Source organism: Anomalospiza imberbis, chromosome 3 (assembly GCF_031753505.1).
Source record: "Anomalospiza imberbis isolate Cuckoo-Finch-1a 21T00152 chromosome 3, ASM3175350v1, whole genome shotgun sequence".
Lineage (NCBI taxonomy): Eukaryota > Metazoa > Chordata > Aves > Passeriformes > Viduidae > Anomalospiza > Anomalospiza imberbis.
In genome coordinates, this window is record NC_089683.1 from 65,251,270 (window position 1) to 65,270,363 (window position 19,094).

General features: G+C 37.9%; 1 protein-coding gene across 4 annotated transcripts in view; it reads right to left on the reverse strand.

The window, feature by feature from the left end:
- The window catches only part of PDE7B (phosphodiesterase 7B), a 167,106-nt gene that overhangs the window by 19,573 nt on the left and 128,439 nt on the right, over nucleotides 1-19,094 (reverse strand). For 3 of the 4 annotated variants that reach the window (XM_068184846.1, XM_068184847.1, XM_068184849.1), the window contains 3 exons: nucleotides 15,652-15,735; nucleotides 2,864-3,015; nucleotides 1,550-1,613 (listed from right to left, as the gene is read on the reverse strand). In XM_068184846.1, coding sequence (XP_068040947.1) covers nucleotides 1,550-1,613; nucleotides 2,864-3,015; nucleotides 15,652-15,735 — 300 coding nt within the window. The remainder of the gene's footprint in view (nucleotides 1-1,549; nucleotides 1,614-2,863; nucleotides 3,016-15,651; nucleotides 15,736-19,094) is intronic. The other variant, XM_068184848.1, reaches the window with a different exon arrangement.

Sequence of the window (19,094 nt, forward strand, 5' to 3'; positions counted from 1 at the left end):
GTCATCTCCAATGAAGTGAGCTTAGATGATTCTCATGTACTCAGAAGTCACTTATACAAATTACTCCTATATGTAATCAAGGATGGAAAGGTTGTACCAATGGAGTGCCGTTCTTGTGTCTAGATGCCATGAAGTTACATTTGCTGTTTCAACATGACAGTCAAACTGTGGTTTTAACTGGAAGAAGGCAAACTGACATGGTTTTAACAAAATCTTTTGACGGCTTATCTGAGAGTGACATCATTCTCATAATTCAGGTCTATCTTCAGAAACAACACAACCAAGCGTGGCTTTTCTGCCACTTCAGTTTGCCATACTGTACTAATTAATTAATTACTATAAATCAGGAGTTTGGAATGAATTTTTTTTTATTTTGCATACGGCTGCATAAACATGTAACTAACCCATGTAACCTAGCTCAGCTAGAACTGCATCTCGTAACAATGACAGACAGGAAAAATGAGTTGCAGCATTTACATTCTCAAGTCCCACTATAATGCTGCAAGGGCCTTATTGTAAATCCAGTCCTGGGAACACTGGCAAAATTGAGCCTTACTAGTATTACATGAACAGCTATACATAAACACAGTATTTTAAAAAGTTTGCACTGCTTAATTCAGTGTCACTGTTTCCAGTGACACTTTCTAACATGAAAGTCAGAAAAAACCCCAAACCACCCAACCCATACTACACATAAACAAAGTTTGAAGGGAGTCTTTTATTATTTAATGTAACTCAGGAAGGAAAATAAGTATCTGTATGAAGAACACATGGAAACTTACTTGGTCTTGACTACTGAGCAGGGGCACAGAAAGATAATTTAGAAGAACTATGCTTTTGCTTCCCAGGCAATTTGCAATCCTTTTCACTCTTCACTGCCAGCCACTCAGCTGAATGACCCTCTAAACCAACTTTTTTCTACATTTTCTGCCCCAACCAAACCTAATTAGTCTGGGGTGAGGAATGAGGGATCTCAGTTCTCTGAGAAGTACAGAAAGGGGAAAGGTGTGATCATTACCCTCTCTAGCAGTTGCATGATCGAGGGGTATTGTCTGGATATTTGTGGGGAAGGGGGATGGTTTTACAGACATGTATTTAGAGAAAACATTTAGCAGATTTTTACTCTCTTAATAAATTTCCTAATTTTTGCTGCTAAACAGAAGCAAGGGTATCTTCACTCAAATGTCTTTAGTATTGATAGAAATTGACTGATTATGGAGATCTGGATTTATTGACAAATGTATCTAACAGGTATATTTAAAGTGGCTTGGGAGTTTCACAGGCAAATGAAACAGAAACATCTCTTGAAAAGGTGACAACAACAAATGTAGGGGATTAGATTAGTACAAAAGCACACCTGAAACACTACCCTATAGTTCAGGAAAAGCCTGAAAAAGCTCCAGGATGTGATTTTAATAGAGGTTAAAATGTAGCCAATTTATCCACAGTAATCTGAACTGGAAGGATTTAGCAAACAATTAATGATGGATTTTTTTTGAATAGTCATATACAAGAGATAGTAAAATAAAGACTTAAAAAATTTACTTACCATTTGTCAAGCGATCAAACAAGAAAATGTCAAAATCCCACATTCCCACTTTGGATAGCATATGCTGGAAAAAACAAATGTGAAAAGGCCAGTGACTGGTATGTCACACTGTAAAGCAGATTTATATTATTATTCCACATTAATCAGTCACAGGATTGGTTACTACAGCATTAAAGTTTTTTTTTGAGAAACCTATAGTGGTCGTATTTGAAATATCAGAAATCAGGCTCATGTGGCTGTACTGCAAATGATATCACTTGCACTTTTGACTGAGAAGGTTTTGAACCTTCTAAAATAACTTCTAAATGGAACTCAAAACAATAAATAATATAAACCAAAATATTATGAAAATATTCCCTTTTACTGCACAAATGCTTTATTGTTTCTTCATGTCCACAGATTGTCAGTGCAAATTCTCTTAGGTTTCTAATACAGTGTTTTAAAATCTTAGGTCTCATGGTGAATATGAGTTACGATGTGCTAAACAAAGAAGTACACAGGAATAACTTTTATAATTCAGATACAGTGCTACTGTTAAGCCCACTCAGACATGCAGAGGAATCCATCATTAACTACAACTGCAGTGTTTTTACAGCTACATCAGTTGAGCCCAGAGACTGATTCTGGACTACCTCTATGACCTACAGTGACATATGTGTGAATGAAATACACATTCACTCCCTTCTCTAGTCTACATTCAAACAGGTCTGGATTCTTAATTACTTTCTAACACCTAGCATATAATGACTTCCAGCAGAGAATAAAAATTGCCTAGGCATATAATCCCAATGCCATCAATTGTGCAAGTTTTGCTAGAAAATACCATTCAAAGTAAGTGTAAGAGCTGCAAAATAAAATAATTATATTTTTATCACTGCAAAGTTTGGACTCAAAGTTCCATGTTTCCTAGCCTTTGCCACTATGGAGAGCTATTGTGGGTTGCCTAATAGCTGTTCCATATCAGATGAGACACCTGTCTTTTTTCAAGTGTATGAACTAAATGCTGTGTCAGGGCTGCAATTAAATCAGTAACTTAACCTGAAATCCTTCACTGTTTAATAAATCCGTATTATAATTTCAGTTGTTGGAATCTGAAATTGCTGAATAGATTTAGCAACATTTTCTGTTCCTTTGAGACCTAAGCCTTTAAGGGTGTAACCACAAATGAGGAATGGACAATCTGTTGTGAGATAGGCATATAATATAGATCATTTAAGAAAGATCGGCCAGGAATTTGGTTATCTGAAGACTAAAAAAAACTGACACTCGGTGTAGTATTATTAAAAGAAATGGAGATCTGGAAACCTGTCTTACCCTTGCTTGCCCAAGGTAGTCCTCATCCAGTAGGTACAGAGTGGCTTGTGGTACGATTCCACGCAGTAACCGGGATGCATGGAAATATCTCTGGAAACTTAACAGTCTTTTCACTTTTTTCTTGGTGCCAATTTCCCCTGAGAGTGTAGTATCTGTGAAAAGCAATCAGTACAGAAACCATGAAACCAGATATGATGGATGACAATTTATCAGTTTAATAAGAGAAATATCAAACACTTTAAAATAGCAATACAAAAATCATGAAGCTCACGCTTCTTGCCAAGCCACATGAAAGGGCAGTATTCAAATCACTTCAGCATAATATATTTGTTTATTTCAGAAAGGAAATATGTTCCAGGAAAGAGAATACTATTGTAGGTTTTGGAAGATCTGAGTTCAGTACACTGCCTGCCACCACAGCCTTTAATGTGACCTAGCTCAGCCACTGGGGCAAGGGGATGATACATCTCCTAACTGTAGGTGTTAGGGGGAGCCTAAATTACTAGACAGAGTTAGGTACAGGAAAGCTGCTCTTACCTTCTGTGCCTCTGTTCCCTAACTACACACTGGAAAATAACATTACTTTGATACCTCACAGGAGGTGTCATTGGAATGTATTAAAAATTGCACAGCACTGCAAGCACAAGGTGATCTTGGATATAAAATCAAAAAAGTGACACCAAAAGAGAACTCAAAATACAGTTTGAAAACACAAATGTGTTACCCACTTTTGGAAAAGGAAATAAAAGAGAGAAAGAAGTAAGAATATGTTAATAATCCTATTGCATTTTCTGCTGTCATTTCTACATATTAAAGCAAATTATAAATTAAGAAACTATTTCAGCTGTGCAATGAGGAAAGCAAGTATATTCAGATAGTACAGGCATTTCTGGTTACACAACTGAATATGTTCTTTTCACTCTGTACCTATATAGGGCTAAATGTGACAGAAAAACTAAGGCAGTTTTTATACAGTGATTAAATTACCTTATTGTTAGTAAGACAAATATGGAGGCTTTCTAAAACTCATAATGGTTTAGGTAATTTCATCTGAACTTTTAACAGAGCCTCACTCAGTTGTGGTGTTTTCATTTTGCAGTCTGGTATAAGTTTTGGAAAAAAGAGACAGCAGAAACTGGACAGTTGGTCGAAGGTAACAAGATACAATACAGTTTTATTTGAAAGACAAACCTTGTAAGAAACTGAAGACTGAAGATTAAACAGTCCTTTGAGAGAACTGTAATGATTTCTTGAGATAAGAAGCTCCATAGCAATTCACTGGATTTCAGATTTAAGTAAGAGCTCACAAAAATATCTACACACTGAAGCTAACTCTCTGTTCTCTTATTTTTCCATCTCTTTTTATGAAAAAACACTGAATGTTTGTTCTACTGTGAAATTAAAATATCACTTTGTCTGCTGTTTCTATGGGTGGTATTATTCTGGGAGGATTTTCAGAGAAGTCACTAAGGATTTTTTGGATCATGGATGGTTCAGGATTTGATTTCTCTAACAGCAGAAGTGCAAGCACCCTCTGTAGCAAGTTTCTTCCTTATTAAGTAATTCAACAGCTACTGAGTGGCACAAAGTCAGTAATAGCATCCCAAAAAGCCATCCTTATGTACTGCGGATCAATGTAACTTCCAACACCAGTAAGCCTCATGGTTCTCATGCGCAGTCCAAAGACCTCACTGAGTCTTAATAATATAAAAGCACAAAATAACTTCATTGCATCTTGACAAGCCATGTGGTTTCCAGAATGAAAACAGTAACAACACCACTACTGTACCAGCCTGAGGGTCAGGTTTTCATTTATGATGTGCCAGCACCTGCCTTGATTTTCTCACACATTTTAAAAGCTGGAACAATTTCATGGCCTGTTGAAGGAGTGACTAATGTAGGTGTGAACAGTTACCCAGTGGCAGCGACACGTGGAGGAACCAGTAGACTTGCTTTCTTATTTATTTTCATTTATATAGGACTGCTACGAAATGGCTGTCATTCAGTTTAATTTCTGGATAACAAAACACTCTTAAAATAAGTTCACTTTTTAAACTTGTGTTGGCTGTTTCTTGACTTTCTAACTTTCCTATTTCCACCTTAGCCCACAAGTTGTCACTACTTTCAGGTAACAAGTTTAAATTTTAAAGTACAAAAAACTTCACTTTTTTACATTAAAAATTAGAAATCGCTCCCACTAATTTTTATCTAACTTAATACCTGTTTTTTTTTTTAGTTAAAGACAGATGACTGAAATCACCACCTACACTCCCTTAAACTATCTTTAAAACTCACACGTAGAGTTGCTGTGGATGATCTGAAGGTGAAGGTTTGGCCTGAGTCCCAACAAGCAGCTGTACACTGGATTATGAAGAAGTGTTTATTTTATCTTTTGGATTACCAGATCATTTCAGTAGTATAAATAATACTTGCCAAAGCACGAACAGGTCAGATGGAAACAAGTAACTTCTTATTATGAAACATATTTTATTAATTGAAACATCAAACTTGCAGCCCATTGCTCTGTATGGTTGTCAAGGGTCTCAATTCAAATTTAGTCATCAGCAGACAGTGCTCCTGAAACCTGACTTGATGTTTCAGGTGAGTGTTGTACTCTAATATATGATGTAAAAAAGATTACCCACAATCATCTGTTGTTCTGTATTTTCATTCATAAGGGAAGAAGTTCATAATACTGATAAAGAATTGTAGCAAATATATTTTTAAAACTGGGCTCTTGACAGAACAGCCCAAATCCAGCACTGAAGGCTATCCACGTGCAAACTCTGGATGTTGACTTAAAAGATTATCATGTTAAAATCACATCCTTTGGGTCATTTCAGTAATAACTGATTTTCTTTTGAATCACAGGACTTATCAGCTGATTGCTATGATCCATCTAAGATTACCCTGACATCCATAATAATGTACTTTATTATGATGGTGTTTTGCATAAAATTGGACTGATGCTGCCCTTCTCTGAGCACAACACACCCCAAACAAGTATAATCTCACTAGCATTTTCTCTTTCCTTTTCCAAGATCAGTGTCAAACAAAAAAAGGAAAAGCACAACTATACAAAGTTGAGAGAAAAAGGTTAATCAGAACAGAAGAGCAAAAGGCTCCAAAAATGAACACTTAAATTCTGCTCTCAGCTCAGCAGTTGCATCTGAATCTCCCAGATGGGATCTACCAGCTCACATAAAATCAAGATGCAGTTTTAAAATGAAATTAAGGATTTATGTGAATGACTTACAGTAAAATACTGAACATACTACTTTATTGACAACTGTAAATTTCAATTTAAATCGTAAATATAAAATTTTGATGATGACACATGATACAAGTCATACAGTGCCTTCAGGTGAAACTGAATTACAAAGTAAATGAATCAAAAATATTACTACAAATATCCCTGAACTTCAGCTGTGGAACTATGGATACTAGAACATATGCTATAGCATCTGGTTAAAGACTGCGATTTGCAAAGCTCATATGGGAAGGATTTAGTAATTATGGGCAATTTTGAAATGAATGTGAAAGACAAACAAGAACGTCTTTTGTTTGTACCCATAAAACTTCCCTCGAGAACTGTGTTCAACTTCAGTCATTATGGCAACTTATGAATGTTTTGCCTACCTAAAAAAAACTCCACCTCTTAAAAGATGCCCATTCTCATGCTACAGAGTGACTGCCTAGCAGAGGGGTTGCAGAAACCCTCCTTCATACACTGAACAAAGTTACTGTATGAATCACACAGACATCTTGCATGAATTACACACACATTTACAGAAGTCTTTGTACAAGCATTCCTCACAAAGCTCAACTTCTGCTTTCAGGTGGCCTGAGCTCGCAATGTTTCTCCTGTGTTTTAGCAGGCAACCAAAGTGGCTGCATTTTTCTTCCGGTAATTTGATAGCCACATCACGCACACACACACACACACCAGCAGACCATGGATGATGTCTGCATTACTGCATGTGGCCTTCAAGAGGTTAATGAGCTGCAGAAATCAATGGCTGCCTTCTTTCTCCCAACACAGTTCCTCCAGTTACACAGATCTTCTCGCCTTAAATTGATCTATGGCTCACTACACACTCTGTTATTTCAGGAAAAGAGTCTTCCTGCACTGGCAACTGCTACCAGTTTTATTTCACATTTCTTTCACACTGCTGCGCTAGCACGTGCTCAAAGGCAGCATGAATATAAAAATGATGGAGCTTATGCTAACAATGGGTGAGTTAACATCCAGAAATCATCACATAAATCAAATTTGGACAAGGATGTACTTAACTCTGCATCAGACATTCATTACATTGTTACTGTTCTTTCAAAGTAAACAACCTTTGTTATGCATTCAAATAAAGCCTCTAAGTTTTTCTTCACAGTACTGCCTTTTGTCATTTTATTGCATTTTGGCATACAATAAAAAACAGGTCAGACAGCAGCGTGAGTGGATAAAAAAAAGTTTATTAGTTTTCAAAAGTGAACTAATTCAGAAAAGGGAAATGTTTTTTCCCTCTTATTTCCGAAAGGATGCAGAATAAATCAGGTCCTCAAGCAGCTGCCTTTGAATCATATAATTTATAATAACTTTTCCCCTCTTCTGAGCATGCAAAGGCATTTCATACACAGCCACTGTATGCCTGAAGACCCAGGCAGGACTGGTGGGAAAGCGCTGGGATATCTGGAAGATAAGGTGGGAATGGTGAGTTTTAATTTAATTTAAGGTCTGGACAGTCTGCAAACAGCGAGGACTCTGGGAAACAATTTGTCTCTGGTCCTACAATTTTCCGCACTGGTTCCTGTTTTGACAGCTGGTTAGAAAACTTCTCTTAGAGAGCCTGAGAGGTATGTAATTGACTTAGGAAGAATAACTGGTGTTTGTCCATTTTTTTGCATGTAAAACTATGCCATGCATTTGCATCACCTTTACTGAAGTCTTGTTTGGCATATTCATTGCATGCTTGGTTGCTGAATCTTTCTTACATGGAAGAGTGCATAGCACTGATGATAGAAAAAAACTGCCGTGCCTTCCTAGTATCTTCTTACATTACAGATAATTTTTACATTACACATCATAGTGTCCAAAAGACAACAGCAGCATTAGTATGGGTAGTTGAAATAACACAGGTGATCTAAAAATTAATGACAAACTTAATGTTTTAAATTTGAATTTTGGAGAAAGCACTTGTCAACTAGAAGAACAGAAAAGCTCTTCTCTCTGCACTGTCTAGGCCTTCTGGATGCATTCACCTTGTAGTCCAAATAGCCTTCAGAAAGAAAACACTGAAAGGCCTTGAGGAAACACTTGAGGAAAGGCCTGAGTTTGTGCACTTGAGGAAATGCACAAACCACCAAAAGCCCATGTGGAAGGACTGCCACTTAAAAGTTTTCAGTCTAGTGCAGAAGGACCAAGGAGCTCAGATGAATATCACAGCTCTATGTCTCAATCATCCGTTTAAGAAAGTAACAAACAGATTCAAAAATAGTAAGACTGTGCCAATTTTATCATCTGACTATACACTGTTCACTGCAACTAAGAAGACTGAGATGAAGACCTTGCACTATATCTCCTCTACAGATAAAAAGTGCTGTTCTGATATCTTGTAAATGCAGAAATCCTCATGAGACTTCCTCAGACTATATGGAATCCAAAAAAGTTGTGCTATAAACACGTTGTTTTTACCTGCTTCTATAACGTCTAAAATATTCTTTGTTCCTTGACTTCTGATAAAATTCATTTTTAGAGATCAAGTGCTCTCTCTTAGCTGCCATTGTTCATAGAGGTTGCAACTGCATTATTTCTCTTTAGAGGGGTAAACTTTTTTCAATTATGAAGAAGCTGTGAGTAAGAGAGAGGGACCCTGAACACATCTGAGAAAAGCACAGAATTGGAAGTATAGCAAAAAAAGTTTAAAATGTTCTGCTTTGGAGTGAAAATTTTGTTCTCCAACCACATCCACAGATGCACAAAACCAATGCAAAGCCCTGTTTACAGAGGAGGTACTTGTGCTTCTCTGGTTAGTGTGAAAGGTTCTTAGAAATCACCTTTCTAGGTGACCTGGCTTTGGAGTTTCCTCTTCTTTGAACATCACTTGAAATAATGGTGCCTTGTAACACCTGAGTTTCCAACTCATGAAGTTCCTGCACAATTAATGGCATCTTGAAGAAGACTGACCATGCAGCTTCCTCCCCATCCCAAAACACATTCTTTTTGATACTGTTTGAAAGAGAATAGAGAATTTAAGAATTATGCTCATAATTCCACTTATATATAATAAATAATCCTATTATAACAATTTCTGGAAAAATTAGGTTTTCAAAGACCACTTGAGTAACAGAATATTAGCCCTAATAACAGGAAGAGGAATAGATTAAATCCAAATTTAAGATGAATTTAGATATGATTCTTATCACAATTTGAAGCCTTTATTTGGGCTATCACTCATCTTTATGCAAACAAACATTTTGGCATCATTTTATTAAGTCTCCTCCAAGTTCTTAGGAAATGGCATGTTATTTTCTGGTTTGTCACAATCTCATTATCATTTCATTACGAACTTTTGCTTTGACACTTCAATATATGTACAGCAGTCAGGACCTTTTTCTTCCTAAAACGGTGAATGTTCCACAGCTGATTACAGTTTCTCCAACAGGAAACAGTGTATCCCCTCCTCCACTCCCCTTGAGAAAAAAACAACATAACCTTTAATAACAGCAAACCCAACCTTCATTTATCATTTTAATGATCCCTTCTCCTTGTTCTTTCTTTTCCTCTGGTCATTTGGAAAGTATCCTCAGTGTTATCTTCAGTACCTCCTTTCCCTTTTCTAATCAAGGAAAAGAAGATGGGGTGGCAGAATGGGTCACGCATCATTTGGCAGCTATTAAAGGGACATCTTCAGTCAACTGAATCCCAAGTCTGTACTAAAAAAGTAAGTTACAAATGTGTGTAATCAGGTCAGTGTTCACTAAGACTTTGTGTGTGAAGCACATACAGATTTTTTGTTTGTTTTGCTTGCTTTTGTTTGTTTTGAGTTCTCCTGAAGCATTCATAACCCAAAGTGATAGATTTTGTTAGTGTATGAGGGCATGTGCATCTATCAGTTTTACATTCTTGCTTTCATTTTTCTGCAAGTGTGGCATTAAAGCTAAACAAGAAGCATGAATGGCAGGAAGTAGATTATACTTTTCAAACAAACTCTGTTATTAAATTTTGCATATAGTATCACTTAGAAAAATACAAAAATGCAGACTCTTCCTCCAAAAAAAAACCCCTTCCTATTATTTGATGAAAAGAGTGAACCGGATTGACTTCCAATGACAGAAAGAATTCTTAAATATAGTGAGGGGTTACTGGAAAAGAGAACAATCTCTGTGCTGAAGTATTAAGAGGATTCCAATTTCTCTTCCTTGAATAGGTAACTGATAGCAAAGCCACAGGCTGACCAGCTCTGGAAATGTTCGTCCCATTCAAACAAGCTAACTGGATTAAGAAGCCTATGTGTCTTAGTATCTTTTGGATGGGCTTATCCATGAGGAACTAGGGGAGTTATCATGTAGAAATAATGCAGACCTCATAAGATCTCTCCCTTACTAATTTAAAAACCATATGGAACTTTGGACTCATCTCCACAGCTTGGGCTGGGTTCTGAGTAACCCAATCAGACCTTGAAACTTCCTCACAAGACTTTTAGTGTCCTCATTTAACCTAGGTCAGAAATATCTAAAAGGCATCTCTCACTCCCACTTATTTTTCTAGCCAAAGGCAACAAAACAAGGCACTTAACCAAACTCTTTTTAACCTCACTCAATTGGGTTCAGGTTACTTGATGGTTCAGTTTTGGGTTGGTGGCTGCGGTTAAGTTTTATTTTCCCTGGAGATGGGCCCTACCTGAAAGCCTAGGAGTATTCAAAATTCAAACCCAAAAATGAATGTAAATTTTGCAATAGACCCTTCTGTAGACAGGCAGAAACCACAGATTCAAATGTCCACAGACTTTGGTTCTTTCAGATGGAGACATTTTCATGACTTCCTATCTTCCCTTACTAATCCTGACAACACTTTTTATTTCTCCAATACCTAATTCATCACATGCCTGCAAAGTATGTGATGAATTCACTTTATTTGCAAACAAACTGAAAACCAGAGTATTTTGCTTGACTCAGATCAGACAGCAAATCAAGGACGGAGATGGAATGTTACCTAATATTGCCATTTATCACCATCTGGAGTTAGAAGTATATAATCTGTAATAAATTAATCTGCCATGCTAAGCTTAAAGCAGGTGGGGTTCTTTTGGACTCAGCTTCTGCCTGCATGACAACATCAAGATCCTAAGTAATACAGAGACATACCTTTGGAATGTCTACAGACATGTTTTGACATTTTACATATTCTCAGATCCCACTCTGTGTTCCTGCTGTGCAAGGTGTAAGAAAATGGGTATCTTTCTGGGTAACAACATTTGGGTACAGAGACTCCAATTTGCAGGTCACATATATAAATACTGAAGTGAATACTGAAGAAGTGAATTAAATATAGTCAATTAAAGGCTAATAATTTTGTCATTTGCAAGCCAAAATTTAATCCAGATAAAAGCTTAACATAAACAAGATGGGAACTAGAGAAGTTAAGTCTTAAGAGCCTTATCTTCTGACTTGCTTGACAAGCATACTTGTAAATAATAAGTTACTTATCACAGCTGTGAACTATGTTATTTTGTTACTTTACTTGATTGAACATGGCAATAAAACAAAATTTTTGTTTTATTATAATTGCAGTAGGGCGAGGTCTTCATGCTTACTGCTGCATGTTTACCTGCAAGTCCAGATTTATCACAAGGAATTCCCTCAAGCTTTGAGTTAAGGCAATGAAGAAGTTTACTGTCACAGTCACCAACAAACCTCATAATGAGATAATGAAATCCATTTAAATCAATGCATATTAGTCACTAGTGGGATCTGCTTCAATGACTCACTAAGCAACTTTGTGAATCAGAGAACTAAATTATTGCTTACCATAGCTATGCTCCTTTATTCCTCAAATCCAAAATATACTCTGCTAGAAGGAAAATTGGATTAATTTTCACTGCAGAAGTGTTTTGAATTCTAAATTATTACCCTGCAAATATTCAGTTTAACTGCTTTTCTCTCCTGTGAATACAGTAAGGTTCATTTAATTCACTGAAATGCAGAAGTGTCAATGAGCTGCCAACATCAATTTCGACCTGCACCAGGTTCAGTCTCAAGCTTGAGCTACCCAGTAAAGAGTCAGATTTCCTAAAATTTGTGAGGTTTTGTTTGGAATTAATTGAAGAGAAAACTGTCACTATCTTCCTATAAACCTATAGGGCTGTGCAAAATTTGTATCTCTTATTTTAGGAGTCCTCCCTCTGCAGGGGAGGAGTTGATACATGGCTTCCCCTCAAGCTTCTGACTGGCTGCATCAACACAGAACAGAACGTGGTAGATCACACGGGTCTCCAAAAGTTGTAGGACTAACTCTAGGGGCTGGGGCATGCATTCAGTCCTCAGAGAACAGAACCAAGGAGTTCTCGGTGACACAGGGGTATTTTACACTCAGTTTGGTATCCCAGAGTTATCTTAAGAGTCTCCAAACCCACCAGTGCAACTATGCCTAGAAAAGCTTGCAACTAGGCAGAGAAAGACACTAAAGCCCTGCATCTCTCCCAGACAGGATTCTGAGAAATGCTCATGGTCCTGACAGCCCGGCAAAGACAAGGTGAAGTAACACTAACTTTCTATATACTGCAGAGAGTCACTGAAAGAATGTGTAGATGGCATCACAGACTCAAAAAGCAGGAAGCCAACATTAGTACAGTTGTCTTTGATTAGGGCTACAGAAGATCCCATTTTCTAGCCGAAGTTTTTCTATCCAAAAAGACTTCATGGTGTCTTAAGTTACATAGCGACTTTTACTGCAGGACTCCAGAAAAAATAAAAGATATGGTCTAGTCAGTGTTAACCCTTAACAGACAAAGTAGGGGAAAATCCACTAATTTGAATCTGCAAGTACACTAAAAAAAGTTACATGTAAGTAACCTTTAGTCTGACATTAAATATCAATGCCTTGTATTTTTTTTACATGTGAATTTACATAATAGATGTCAACTCTGTTGCAGAATGAGCTTCACTGTTTTCCCTTACTTTAAAACAAGGCTGGTACTGTTATTTGGAACAGTATTTCAGATGTGAGATGGAACAGTTGCTATTTAAGCTCAGTTTGTTAGTGAGAAGCTGGAGTAATGTTTATGCTGCATTTGTTTATGACCTCTGAGGATATTTACCATAAAATTTCCTCTGCCTCTTCCCCCACTCTAACATCCTTCAGTATACAGTTGCTGCCTGCCAGTTACTGCCCCCAAACAAATGTAACATGGTGACAAAATTTTACTGCAAGTAATAGCTGGGTACTTTTCAATAAAGTGTGCAGTAGTGGCATTTATACGAATTTCTTTTTGACAGGATGTGCAGCACCATGTTTTTTGCTGCTTATGTGCTCATGTTTTTTGCTACTTCTGCACAGCAGAAATGGATTTAATAGAAAGACGTAGATGAACAAGTATTACAAAAGCCTGTTTATTTCCTGGCAAAACACATCTTCATGCTCTGACACTGAGCATCTTCATTTACTTGTAGGTCACCAAGTGAGCCAGGCCCAGTGTGCACTTGCCAGCTACAAAATCAGTAGTCAAGTATCTAGAAAACCCACTTCATTCTGCACCAAAAAATTAAGGCAACACTACTCCTTAGAGAGAAAATGGTAAATATATAAAAACATGAAAACCAGGGGGAATCTAAAATCAGGATCACTGCTTTCCCTTACAGAGATCATGATCAGCCAGCCATACTGACTTCTTTCAGATTATGGAAAAGCAGTAAAAAGAGCAAGCTGGAGGTCACTGTGAGAGAGCGCACAGGAGCACAGAGCCCCCAGGTGCCCCACCCTGTTGCACCAAAGGTGCACACACAAGGAGGCACCACTTTTTAGGTTCAGCAGTGATATTCAGAGGGGTTATGTTGAGTGCCCTGCTCCTGGCATGATCAAAGGCTGAGTATCCACCAGAGCATCCCTCACCATGGATGTCTCCCTACACAGCCCAAGGACAGCACCGGCATTTCTCAGAAACTGGCAGGATGTGGAGGATGGCAGGACTCATCTACAGGGGCTAGAAGTGAAAGCCCTATCACCAGAAAAAAATCCTGAAACCATTCTTGTGTTCTTCCTTCTCCATGGGTAAAGAAACTGAAAACTGAAAAGTTTAAAAGAAACGGAATTTTATATAATGTGTATGTATTCAAAACAAAAAATAAATAATTAATTAAGTCATATCTGAATATGAATATATATCCACTTCTACTTCATGAATTAAAAGCGCTTTATTTTCTCTCAGTCTTTATAAGGGCATGCATGTCCAATAATATTTCCAGCTAGCCTACATCTGATTTTTCTTCATGCTTTTCATTGACAAGTCAGAACTAAACTGTTCTCAAAACTCTGCTCAACCAGTAAGTTATTCCCTTTGTCCTGGGAAAACTGATGGACCCATCTTACTCCTTATGTCTTTCTACCTCAGCCACAGCAAGCTCTCTGATGGACTTTCAGCCCAGAAAATACCTTTAATCAGCAAGACTGATAGCAGCACGTTGCTGGGTGGCAGTAACTCTGCCAGCGTGGATGAATACAGCCCATCAGATCCCATGCCCTCCCCTCCCCAGCTCCTCTTTACTCCTGACTCCCAGCCAGCCCTCCTGCTTTGCTTTGCTTCCTCCCCGCTCCCTTCCCTTCCTTCTTCCTCCTCCCTTCCCCAGGCACCCAGACAAGGAGGTACAAAAAGGAGAATTCAAACTTTGGTTTGACAATTGCTCTTTGATGAAAATAATCGCTAGAAGCATAAGAGTATCGGCACTGAAACTGTTGGCATTCCAGTCTGTTTTGATGAAGACAGTGAATAACAGTTTTTTCAAAGGCTGTTTGCACAGTACACAAGGACACATCGAGGTCTGCCTGTGTCTGAACACTGAAGTTTACACAGCATCCAGACTGAGTGCTACAGGGGCCAAAACTAAGTGGTTCTTTTTATTTTATTTTTTACACACTCACTAATGGGTTTGCATCAGTATAGGGAGTCCGTCAGGTGAAAAAAAAAACCCAACAGGGTCTCAATTTGTTTTTTTTTTTTTCTTTTGAGATTTGCTGTCCTTTATTTACAACAGTGGCAAAGTAACTTCAATCAAAATGAGGTTAAGATTATTTTTAACAGATGTTCACTGCTGGCCTGACCCAAAATCCATTGACGTCAATGAGAAGACTCCATGGGGCTTTGGATTGGGTTCTAATTGTTGGAAAAATTAATGTTATTGTAAACCACTGGTCAGTGTTGTCACATGCTCCCCTTCTGTGCCAATTCTATATGACCGGATAACAGCTTCACATAAATCTGTTCCAACTGTTGTCTAAGAGGCTAAAGGACACAGAGGTTTATCTCTTTAATTCTGAACTGCCCCTGCTCCTTCCCTAGCACACCCCTTGGCCCTACTGTATTTACATTTGACAGATTGAGCATTATGGACTATTCACACAATCAAACTACTACACAGCCAGACACTGAGTGGAAATAATGGAATTAATGCTGACTGTGTGAAGACTGTGTGAAGACATCTCATACGTATAAGATGAGATAGTTTGGCTCATACATTTTCAATAAAGATTTTCATTTGTTTTTATTTAAATACAGACCTGAAAGAAGGGTTGCACTTACTGTTAAGAAGACGGAAGTCTATAAATGGGTAGGAGCCACGGCGCTCGGAGACAACCCCTGTCTGACCTCTCACCCGTGCATCTCCTGCAAAACACAAAATCCCCAGAGACATTAGAAGGGGCAGCTGCCTTTCTCTGCTGTTTTGATCTAGATCCATTTTTTAATACAAAGTGACGACATTACGCTCCTCCAGTGGGAAAACTAAGGTCCAAAAAATCATCTCCCACGACATCCCTGGGTAATTGGGTAAAGCAGTACAGCTGATCCTCTTACCAGAACAAAGACACAAAAAACCCTTCATTGCTGGCTGGGATTAAACAGCATTATCCTCCTGAACAACTTCTTGCCCACCAAGCAGACTCTCATTGCTTCACAAAAAGTGCAGACATCTGCCTTTTTTTTCTCAAGCAAGAACAGGTAGGGCTCTGACTGTCATGGCTTCACATACAAAGGTCCCAATCCCGAACTAGGCCCACAATCCAATAGACCTCCACAGTTGTGGGACTGGTCTCAAAACCATCAGCTGATGAAAAAATCCCCCCCAAAAAGTACAAAGATGTTTTTGCACTTAGGTGGGTGGCTTGTATGTTTGTTTGTTTGTTTTTGTTTTACTTTCTGCTCTTTGAGCACTCTGGAAAACGCAAGCCTTCTCCTCAAACACTACAGCTGTTTCATGTAAGTGAAAACCTGATGTTCTCAGATAAGCATTACTCTGGAGTGTTAGTATGTATATTTAAAGGTGATGAAGTGCCAACACAATACTAAGAATTAATATTGTGTATTGCTGTGCAATTCACACTGACTAGTTTCTGACTTACCATGTAATACTGATGAAATAAATAAGCAAAAGTAATTTAAGGAGAAAAATGCTCCCCAGGTTGTATAAGAGTTACAAAACCTCTCTCCAAGTAGACAGGAAGTAGTGGGGAAGCATTTATCATTTTTATGTTTCCCTAATTTTAAGTATCTTATAGTGAAATGTAATTGCTCCTTTACAGGCAATCAACAAGACCAAAATGTTAAAAATTCTTAAGTAAGATGAAGTTTGGAGACCTTGAGGCTCTAGTTAGAGTACTCTAGTTCTTCATCATACTAATTCCTCTTCTACAGAAACAGAGACCGCAGTATTGAAAGCATACCCACCGCACATCCTTACACAGTTCACACTGTAGTCCTAACAAAGGTTGTAATGAAGTATGAATTTCTAGTTAGTTTGAATTGCATTTCCTCTGGGATACAAATATAGCATCTGACTAACCTAAACAATAATTTAAGAATTTGGCTGCTAGTGCTAGCTTCTACTGTTTGCGTTTAAAAACAAGAAAACATCTTGTAGCATAAAAGACTGATCTAGTTAAATGCTGTTTTTTTTTTTTTTTCTATTTAATGTTCACTTAAAATGTGCTTACAATTATATTTAAGGGAAGAAAGCCAAGTAGAATTATTAAGTTAAATATCTGAGGTGAAGAAAAACTTCCGTGCCCTCTAGGGGTCCTTAGAGATACAAAAGACACAAGAGAGTGCATGAAAATTAAGAATATTTCAAACACAGTCACTTTTGATTATAAACATAAATCTAGGTTCTCTCAGCCTTACTTTCACTTTGCTTTTTTGTTCCCAGAGACAGAACACGTGCTCCCTGTTCTCATCTCCTGCTTGCCAACCACTCTAAGGAACCAGTCCAAAACAACTCAAGCTGCTGTTGACCCCACTTACCCCTCCTGACAGCAGGGGCAGGAGGTGCAAACCTCTACCTGATCTTCAGCTGTTCCACTTCAAAGGTATGGTAATGCCATGGGTCTACCTTCATCAGCAGCTCAAAACTGCACGCAATGTAATTGTGGCAATGAAGGTACAAGAACTCATCCCCCCGCGATCCTTGCGTTAAGAGTAGAAGGGTGGAGCAAATAGCTGGAGAGTTTGTAAAACACCGACACAAGATTCATCAGCACCCACAAGCCAGAGCCCATGAAGCACTACCCAGACTTAAAAGCATTGCTCTCTGCCACAGGTAACCCCATCAGATTGGCTCACGTGTGCAGAAAGAGTAAGAATGGCAAGCACACGGTACACATTATATAAACTCAAAAAAATCAGGCAGGCTTGAGCCTGCTACTAATCCAGGCATCAGCAAATTAAGAACGGGTGTGAATTCAGAGCATGCTTTGACCAATATTTTGTTTTTCTGCAGGCACCAATGAATTAACAGGAATCTGCAAGTAAGTAATCCCCTGTGTTACACACTGATAAACATGTCACTTGTGACTGTATCAGCAGAAACATTAAAAACAAAAAAAAAAAAAAAAAAAAAAGAGAAATTCAGACTCCAAAAATCTGAAAAAAACACCCAAAGCATATGATACTATAAAACCAGCAAGACTGATATTCTTTCTGTGCATGAAATAATGCATCTGTCAAATCAGAGGAGGTACCATAGTACTAGAGAAAAAGAAAATCATATTCAGTCATGTATCTAAAGGATTGCTTACAATAGCATGACCCCAAATTTTGAGGAAGAACACTAAAGCTGTAACACCGAAGAAAACACACGGTGGGCTTACCAAAAGTAGACCATACAAGATACTTAATTACCTCAAAATAACTAACTGTTAGACAAAAGGAAAAGAAAGCAATACTGTAGAGCAATTCAACGATATGGACCTCGTTAAACATACAAGAGAAGGCAAGAGATGAGTACAAGAACTGAAGACTAAACATAAGAAGATGACTCAGTGGACTGAAAGGAAACTTTTGCTTGGGAACAATTACTCCATAATCTCCATGATATTTAGAAAACTTAAGCTGGGAATGGTCCTAAAGAATTTTTCTTGATGATCTTGACACAGAAGAGCACTACCGATACTTGAGGATAACACAATGATGGGAGATAGCAGGTATTAACAGCTAGAGCTATTTTAAATTAAGTTCACTGCTGCTGTCACCTCTTCTGTCCCAACTGCTCTGTGGCCCAGATGCCTGGATGTTCCTAGTAGCCCAGATTCCTCCCACAGTGCTGCTGTCTCATGTAGAATTACAGACTAGCCAAATTAGATGTTTATGTACACTATTCAAAGTAATTTCAGCACAGAGAGGGAAAGCAATGGAGCTATTGATGCAATTAGTAACAAATGTGAATGAGTTTCACTGAACTAGCAAATCCCAGGAACGGAAGTAATGAAAAATTAGTGAGGATTCCAATTGGCTATTTGTGTAATTTTACACTTTTTTACAGACAATGTAATTTTGGGCTGTCTCCAGCACTATAGGAACCTGTATGCAGAATAAATCTGCATCCCTGCTGACTTAGGAAAAGCCACTAAAATCTTTATATTCTTATATGATTATTAAATTTATCCTGAGGGAAGGCAAGTTTCTGATGAGTCAAAGATGTTATCAAGTTGCTCTACCTCATGGATCTGTTATTTCAAAATATTTCACCAGGT